Source organism: Megalobrama amblycephala, linkage group LG24, assembly GCF_018812025.1.
Source record: "Megalobrama amblycephala isolate DHTTF-2021 linkage group LG24, ASM1881202v1, whole genome shotgun sequence".
NCBI lineage: Eukaryota > Metazoa > Chordata > Actinopteri > Cypriniformes > Xenocyprididae > Megalobrama > Megalobrama amblycephala.
The window spans coordinates 24,189,122-24,198,569 of record NC_063067.1 but is presented as its reverse complement, the minus strand read 5'-3'; the positions used below and the strand labels follow the sequence as shown (position 1 = coordinate 24,198,569).

Sequence of the window (9,448 nt, the reverse complement as noted above, 5' to 3'; positions counted from 1 at the left end):
GACACAAGTGTAATAAAATAAATTTTATTAACAAAAAGATAAACAAGAATAACTAACACAACTACTGAATGAATACCATCAATGATAAAGGAATAAAGTGCATAAGCTACATAGAATACAAGTGATTAAGTTGGGTGTGGCTATGGAAGAGTTACGCTATCTTATGGAAAGATAAAGTTTCTCTAAAAATAATAAGGTGGAGAACCCTATTATGCACCAAACAAATAAACGGAAGATTATTTGTTATTAACTAACATCAGCTATATTACATCTAATGGAAATTAGGAAATTATATACTGATAATATACAACAATGCCAAGGTCTCTGGAAAGAGGCTTGGTTAAGTGATATTTACGTTCCACTTGGTCGAGTTCGATGACGGTGACGTCTTCCACTGGTTGTGCTGGGCGACAGTGCAGTGGGGAGAGGAGCCAGAATCTGTTTCAACAGTCTTGAACACGAAGCTCTGTGGGATGCTGATCTCCTGGAGCACCAAAGGGTCCTAAAATCTGGAACACGCAGATGAGGCCCTGGTGTAGGTGCAGAAGGTCCTTAACAATCTGGAACACGCAGACGAAGGTACCTTGAAGTGAAGGTTTGCTCTCCTGAGCTTAACCTTGTTGCAGATGTCGTTACTGTCTCGCTGGACGGAAACTCTGAATGTAGTGTTAGTTGATGTCTCTTTCCTCACAAGCTAGAGGCTCAGAACGTGGTCGTCTCTGTTGCTGCCTCACAAGCTGTAGGCTCAGATCACGGGATCTGTTGTTGTCTCTTCTGGATGGATCAGAGGCTCAGAACGGTGTTGTATCTGTTGTGTCTCTCCCGATGGGAGACTCAGAAGAATATCTGTTAATGTCTCACTCCTTACAGAGTTGGGACCCAGAACCGTGTATCTGTTGTGTCTCACCCGATGGGAGACTCAGAACAAGGAGTGTCTGTAGAAAGGGTACCTTTATCCCTTTCCGATGAGGAGGAGATTGCATTTTGGCGCTTCTCCATTCGAGTGCTGTGATTGGCTGCTGGCATCAGAGGGGACACACACAGTGTGGCCCACCCTTCTCTCCCCTGTGGAACTCATTTGCATAAAGCACAAAGTTGGAAGTCTTTACAGTGTCTTTAAAGTTTACCAACACATTTCTCACTTTCCAAACCACCACCAGAATACCTTTGGCAATATTCTAAACAAATAGAGACTAAACATGATGGAAAAAGATTGAACTGTCATTCAATTGTACATTAACAGCTGTATTTGTATCAGATGTTGCACTACAAATGGCTGTCACTGAGAATACTTATTTCTGTGAATAAGTATGAAATGGATGTGTAGTTTGCATCAGTTCTAAGGTTTTCAAACATAGTTTTGAATGGATTTGGATGGATCTTTGTGCTCTCTCTTTGTTTCACCCATTGCTGCTAAGGTCCCGAGGAATTTTTATGGCAGTCTCTGGCCAACCTTAGGAAGTAGTGACTAGATGGGTGAAGTGCAGTAACTGCCTGTGGACCAATGAGAAGCCTTGTCCTTCTCAGGCTTGGTACAAGAGGTCTTCTTCTTACCCTCTAAGAGAGGTCTGGATGTTGTCCTTACATCTTTATCTGATGGCGTAGGACAGTTTGTTTGTGTTAGTCCACCATGATCCAATCAAAATGTAGCAAACCTTTGTCCACTGTTACGGAGAGAGAGGGACCCGGCCGTAAACTGGGCCCTGGAATTCACTACATCGCGTTTAATTTACCCCACCACAAACAATTCAATGATATATTAATTATTTTTTAAAACATTTAAAACACACATATATACATATAGAATGCTGTATTACACAAATTTGTAAGGGGAAAAAATAAATAATAAATCAGCTCCATTGCGGATTCCAAGTGATCAAGGGCTTAGGACGTTCCAGTTCAGCCCATTGCAAAGGTTCCGCCAGAAGTGGGCACTCGTGCAACGTAAGCAATGACGTACATCCGAGTCAACGAGACCGAGGGAAGGGCATTTAAAAACCGAACTGGAACGCAGCCTCTGTCTGTTGTGATTGGTCTGCTCTGCTCTGATTAGTCAGATGACCCAGTCTCTTGTGATTGGTCTACTCTGATCTGATTGGTCAGATGACCCAGTCTGTTGTGATTGGTCTACTCTGATCTGATTGGTCAGATGTTTGCGGGCAGCCAATGAAGACCAGGCTGGCGTTATGCACATTTGTTACATTGTTTCATAGCTGGTCATTGACAGATAAGGTTTTTAAAAGTGTAAAAAAACCATAATGGAGATATAATTAATTTTGAAGTTTTATTAAGTGTTAACAATGAGATTATGTGTTTTTTTATAATCAATTAACACTGCTTTTGTCATTTTTTACAAGTTGAACAAAATTTGCCACCAAAAAAGTCCTTCGGTTTAACCAAAAGTTTTACCGAATGACACTTTTGGTTATACTGAATGATGATATTTTCAAACAATGCTAACAGGCTGATATCTAGCTAGCTAGCAGAAGGACAAACATTTTGTATTTAGTACAAGTTTTTAATATATTACAAAATTTTCCATGTTTTATAGCGGTTGTACCGAATGACGTGATGTTTCGTTAGTTAGTTACTTTGCTTTACGACCGTGTGGTCCTTTGCAGGTTTCTGAATGATGGAACATCCTGTCACATGATATTGACCGCATACTTGATCCAAAATGGTCCCTTTATATTGGTTACTCCGAATTACATTATTAAAATTAATTTTTCCAGACATTCTTTCTCATAACAGAGCAATGACTTCTACACATAATTTTAATACCACTTTGCACTAAAAAAAAAAAATACATTTATTACATTTTAAGATATTTTAATCACAAATGAAATGGCTATATTGGCCTTTGGACGGTTAAATCGAATGACCTTTTGACACTTCAAAATCTTTAAAATACTTTTATATATAGCAAAATATAATTAAAACCTTTTGGATTTAATGAAAGAGATCTAGTTGTACCACCTTACATACTTTAAATGTCATAGCTTTGGTTTTTTCTATTATTAAGGCCTTTGGACAAATTAATGACCCGTCACGTCATTGACCCAGGTATATAACAGGAAGTGAAACTGGACTTGCTGATGACTTGTTTTGGCAGTTCAGAATAGTTTTTTTCTTTTAAGAGATAACTTTATTTGTAGCGGACTTTGATCTTTAAAACTTTGCAGACATTCACAAACAGCTTTATTACATACTACATGAAAGGCAATATTCAAAAAATATTTTGATCCTTGAAAAAAAAGGAGGAAAACAGATTCTATTAAGTGTCCAAGGAAGCCTGTCGCTGTATAACTGTCATCAGGATGTTCACAACGTTTGATTATCCTCCATGACAGAGAGGGGACACCTGTCTGAAATCAACATACAGTGGGTACGGAAAGTATTCAGACCCTCTTAAAATTTTCACTCTTTGTTATATTGCAGCCATTTGCTAAAATCATTTAAGTTCATTTTTTTCCTCATTAATGTAAACACAGCACCCCATATTGACAGAAAAACACAGAATTGTTGACATTTTTGCAGATTTATTAAAAAAGAAAAACTGAAATATTACATGGTCCTAAGTATTCAGACCCTTTGCTGTGACACTCATATATTTAACTCAGGTGCTGTCCATTTCTTCTGATCATCCTTGAGATGGTTCTACACCTTCATTGAGTCCAGCTGTGTTTGATTATACTGATCGGACTTGATTAGAAAGCCACACACCTGTCTATATAAGACCTTACAGCTCACAGTGTATGTCAGAGCAAATGAGAATCATGAGGTCAAAGGAACTGCCTGAAGAGCTCAGAGACAGAATTGTGGCAAGGCACAGATCTGGCCACGGTTACAAAAACATTTCTGCTGCACTTAAGGTTCCTAAGAGCACAGTGGCCTCCATAATCCTTAAATGGAAGGCGTTTAGTACGACCAGAACCCTTCCTAGAGCTGGCCGTCCGGCCAAACTGAGCTAACGGGGGAGAAGAGCCTTGGTGAGAGAGGTAAAGAAGAACCCAAAGATCACTGTGGCTGAGCTCCAGAGATGCAGTCGGGAGATGGGAGAAAGTTGTAGAAAGTCAACCATCACTGCAGCCCTCCACCAGTCGGGGCTTTATGGCAGAGTGGCCCGACGGAAGCCTCTCCTCAGTGCAAGACACATGAAAGCCCGCTTAGGACCATGTGATATTTCAGTTTTTCTTTTTTAATAAATCTGCAAAAATGTCAACAATTCTGTGTTTTTCTGTCAATATGAACTTAAATGATTTTAGCAAATGGCTGCAATATAATAAAGAGTGTAAAATGTAAGGGGGTCTGAATACTTTCCGTACCCACTGTACTGATACGAACAACAAGACCCAACAAGTCCCAACCAAACAGAGCTGATAACAGCTGACAGATCTGATAGATCCGTTTCTGTCTGTCTGAAGCAGACAAATCCATCAGTCACACACTGATAACATCTCTGCAGTGCTGAAGTCTCTGAAGAATTACAATGTCACATGCAAAGCAGAGAACAGTTAAAAACATCGCACGGTTTTATTCTGTAGCACTAATATTGCACAATTCAACACTTAATTGTGCCTCGTACAAAGTTAGCAATCTTGTGTAATAAAAATGGCTTAAAAATATTTCATACATATCAATTCAGTACAAGCATGAAAAATATACAGAATAAAATTGTATAAAAGTTTTAAAATCTCACATAAATAACATTACAGACTAAGTTTCTTTAAGAATAAATAAGAGAGCTATTAGTAGATGTAGTGTTAAAACACACCAGCAGGAGCTCTACAAAATCAAAAATGTATTTAAAATATGACATTCATTTCATACGCAGCACATCTGGAAGTCTTTTGATGATTACTCTGCTGAGATCTAGTGTGCACTGACCAGGGAGGCAATGTAGACCCAAACGGAAAGCACGTTACCGGGGTATGGGTGCACGTAGACCGCCAGGGCAAACTCTACGTTTGCCGCTTCGACCTTATGAACCCCTGTGCTGTGAACGGCTTCAATGATTGGCCGAATCTCTGAGAAAGGAAGGTGAAGGGGAAACCCAGATATCTGAAACAGAACAATTAACATGTATGATTAAACTGACTGATTAATTAGCTGACATTAGGGCAGTATGTCAGGCTATATGTAATACGGGGTATTTCAGAGAGACAGGGAGCAGGATCCAATTGAAGCATAAACATTTATTTAAACAAACAAAAAGTAACTAGGGTATAAAGACGCTGGATAATGAGAGGCTTCAGGAACAGGTGAGTGTAATCAATCACTTTGGCAACAAACAAGGGCAACTATAGAAATAAAGTACACCATGAACTAAACAGAAGATGTGAACACTGGGAACAATAAGAACAGAAAGTACACTTCAAAACACAAAACCAGGGAACGTGTAAAGTGTAATTTCTAGCAGAACACTCACCCTATATTCTCCCAGAAGGCTCTGCAGCTCGAGGCGATGTTCCTCGGCCACCTCTCGTCCTCTGCTCAGCTCTAATTTTGGCAGGAACTGTCGTAGCGTAGAGATGCAGTAGCGGTTCCAGCGCGTGGGGTGACGTGGACGCCAATCCATGATCTTCTCCCTCAAAACCTTCTCTATCCTACATCACAGGAGCACAAAGGTGGATAAAAAAGTCCACACACCCCTGTTAAAACAGCTGATTTATCTGATGTAAAAAATAAAAGACAAACCATAGCAGAAATTCTGCAATTTAAAGGGGACCTATTATGCAAAATACTCTTTTGCATGGTGTTTGGTTATAAATGTGTGTTGGCAGTGTGTGTACACAACCACCCTATAATGTTAAAAATCCAACCACTCCTTTTTTTTTAATCCCCATAAATCATAAGCAGTGTCTCAGAACAAGCCGTTTCCAGATCCCTGGCAGTGTGACGTCACATTAGCCACAGGCCCCGCCCACAAATGTTGACAGACACTGCCGTTTTAACATAGAACCGCCCTGAGCGAGTTCACAGCGAGTTGTACAGTCCGCCATTGCTGCACTGATGAGAATGTCTCCCAAGCATTTTAGGTGTTCTGTAGCTGGATGGATTAATCTACACAGCTCTCTCCATTTACTCCCTAAATCTGAGCCGCTGAAGACGAGGTGGATTAACTTGGTTTTCCAAGAAAATGCTCCCTCTTTTCTACCGAAATTCATTTATGTCTGCGCGAATCATTTCACACCAGACTGCTTAGTGAACGAATATCAATACAAAGGGACAATACAAAACAGAGGGTGTGCTAAAAATGTGCTACTCAAGGACATACAAGTACAAACTGCTCGTGATCCAGCTTACAGTCTTCAGAGTGATACTGGATATGGAAGTAATAAAGGTGAGAGCACTTTATTACAGTTCATTGGAGTTGATTTTAAGATATAAAGTTTACCAGTTTATTAAAGGAACACTCCACTTTTTTTTGTAAATAGGCTCTTTTTCCAACTCCCCTAGAGTTAAACAGTTGAGTTTTACCATTTTCGAATCCATTCAGCCGATCTCCGGGTCTGGCGGTACCACTTTTAGCATTGCATAGCATAGTTCATTGAATCTGATGAGACCAATAGCATCTTGCTAAAAAATGACAATGATATTACGCAGCGGCTGTGACCCCCTGTTTGCACAGGGAGCGTGCCTTGCAACCATGGAGACATTTGTGAGAGGCGCTGCGTAATATCACTACACCTGCTGCACCCATGGTACGGCAGCAAAGTTCCTTGATTATTACGCCGGAATGAGAGTATAGTTCCTAGCCATATCGGCCTAGAAAATCGCAACTTTTCATTTTCTGTCGGTCTTAGTACACGATGTAACTATAGAAGAGTCAAGTTTTAAATAGGAAAAATATTGAAACTCTTTGGACATTTTTGAGCGAGATGCTATTGGTCTCATCAGATTCAATGAACTATGCTAAGCTATGCTAAAAGTGGTACTGCCAGACCCGGAGATCGGCTGAATGGATTCGAAAATGGTAAAACTCAATTGTTTAACTCTAGGGGAGTTGGAAAATCAACCTATTTTCAAAAAAAGTGGAGTGTTCCTTTAAGGACCACCCGAAAAGGCATAAGGTCTTTATATATTTGTTTACTTTTAGTTCTAACGAGTGTTTCTGTGTTCTTCGCAATGTATGTTGATGATAATACAAGGGAAAGAGAGAGAGTTTATGGATAATATTTTAATGCACACTTGCACTGTTTTATTAATCTCTTACAGAGATTTTCTAGAGTTAAAACGGACGCTTCATCTTTTGTGTGAAGTACAATAAATGTCAAAGCTCATCAGTAAAGTTTTGGATGGTACAACGGGCTTGTAGTAATATAGTGGATAAAAACAAGAAGACAATATAATATATATATATAACTGCAATTAAACTAAACTATACCTGTTCTATCTCCATGTAGCATATATTCGCAGTTTCTGACATTATAGTGGGTCCTGACTGAATCCTGACACCGGAGAATCAGCTCTTGAAGCTCCGCCCTATTAGGCTGAGCACAGCAGCATATTTGCATTTAAAGGGCACACGCTGAAAAGGCGCGTTTTTGCTCAACCCCAAAAAGTGGCAATTTTAATATGCTATAAAAAATATCTGTGGGGTACTTTGAGCTAAAACTTCACATACACACTCTGGGGACATCAGAGACTTATTTTACATCTTGTAAATAATAGGTCCCTTTAATGTAAAAATTACAATCTATGCAATGCTACTGACAAAAGTGACACATTTCAGAGAAAAAAGGTAAAAATAAAAACTTAAAATGAACTGGTGCGTGTCTGATAAACAAGACTTTTACCACTAACCTGTCTTGTAACTCCACGGCAGCGGCTCTGTCCATGCGTTTGTACACTAGTGCCTCCGGCTGAAAAACATTACTCAGAATCAGTACTGACAACACAATGTGAGCCTGTTAAACGGAGGCCTGTGATTGGTGGATCCATCCTCACCTGCACACAAGAGAGGCCAGGATCAGGGAACGCTCGCGAGAAGAACGGCTTCCAGAGCTTTGGCTTAGAGACATCAAAACTCATTCTCACGGGTGCAGCGTACGGCTGGATGTTAAACCACACCTGAGACACACGGACACACATATACTAATAAATGTAAATTAAATAATCGTACACTATTTCACCATTTCACATAAAATAAAAGCCAAAACACACTGTAATCAACTTCAACTACAGAAATTGCATTTTTGTGTAAACACACACTACAGGTCAAAAGTTTGAAAAGATTTTGTAATGTTTTTGAAAGAAGTCTCTTCTTCTCACCAAGGCTGCATTATTTGATAAAAAACAAAGTAAAAACAGTGAAATATTATTGCAATATAAAATAGCTGTTTTCTATGTGAATATATAGTAAAGTGTAATTTATTCCTGTGATCAAAGCTGAATTTACAGCATCATTACTCCAGTCTTGATCCTTCAGAAATCATTCTAATATGCTGATTTGCTGCTCAAGAAACATTTATGATTATTATCAATGTCAAAAACAGCTGTCCTACTTCAGATTTCTGTGGAAACATTGAAACATTTTTTTTAAATAAAAATATTTTGTAACATTATAAAAGCCTTTACTGTCACTTTTAATCAATTTAATGTGTCCTTGCTGAATAAAAATATTAATTTATTTTCTTTCTTTTTTTTAATTTAATTTATTTATTTCTTTCTTTTCTTTCATTCAAAGAAAAAAAAAAAAAAAAAATTATCCAGATAAATCGCGCCATCCGGATAGAGTAAATTGGATTGTGGTTGGATGAGAACTATAAACATATACCATTCCAACACCCTATTGGTTTGTACACGATCCATCGCACCTGCACATGACACAAATCACATCACACTCCAGCAAGGAGGACTTAGCCAGTGTTGGGGTCGTTACTTAAAAAAGATTATTTCTTAAAAGTTATTATTTCTCCACTACGGGCTCATTTATCAAACGGGTGCTTTCTCTTCATCCTCCGCAAATTAAGCTACAGTAGGTTGTTCGGCAGAGAGACGTTTTAATAAATTTGCGTTTGCAATTGACAACGTTGTGATAAGTAGGTTATACTAACTTTGTAACTCGTTACCCCTAACACTGGACACGGCAGACGTATGTAGCCAAGTACGAAGATGTCCGTGGCAGAGTCTCAAGAAGAGAACTCGAGCTAAATGTCCCAACCATTGCTTTTGTAAACAGACTGTGGACAGAGTTATGAATATGCTATTATGAATAACTATTGATATAATATACTTGTATTTTTACTGCTTATATTTTAATTTTACAGTGAGCAGATTAATTACAAAATAAATAAATAGTGGTAAAAGAGTGAATACTGGTTACTAAGCTTCCGGTGTCAGAATGCACATATTTCAGTCAAGCCTGAAGCAAGACACAAACCTGTACCAACAACGTCAGACTGACGGCAGATATGTAAAAATAAACAGGAATTTTATGACTTTT

At 38.7% G+C, this 9,448-nt stretch overlaps 1 protein-coding gene across 1 annotated transcript in view; it reads right to left on the bottom strand.

Moving 5' to 3' along the window:
• Positions 1-4,509: 4,509 nt before the first annotated feature.
• cc2d2a (coiled-coil and C2 domain containing 2A) overlaps positions 4,510-9,448 on the bottom strand; it is a 45,563-nt gene continuing 40,624 nt past the window's right edge. The window contains 4 exon segments of the mRNA XM_048178920.1: positions 4,510-5,061; positions 5,429-5,606; positions 7,807-7,865; positions 7,951-8,073. Of these exon segments, the coding sequence (XP_048034877.1) occupies positions 4,873-5,061; positions 5,429-5,606; positions 7,807-7,865; positions 7,951-8,073 (549 nt within the window). The 3' untranslated portion in view covers positions 4,510-4,872.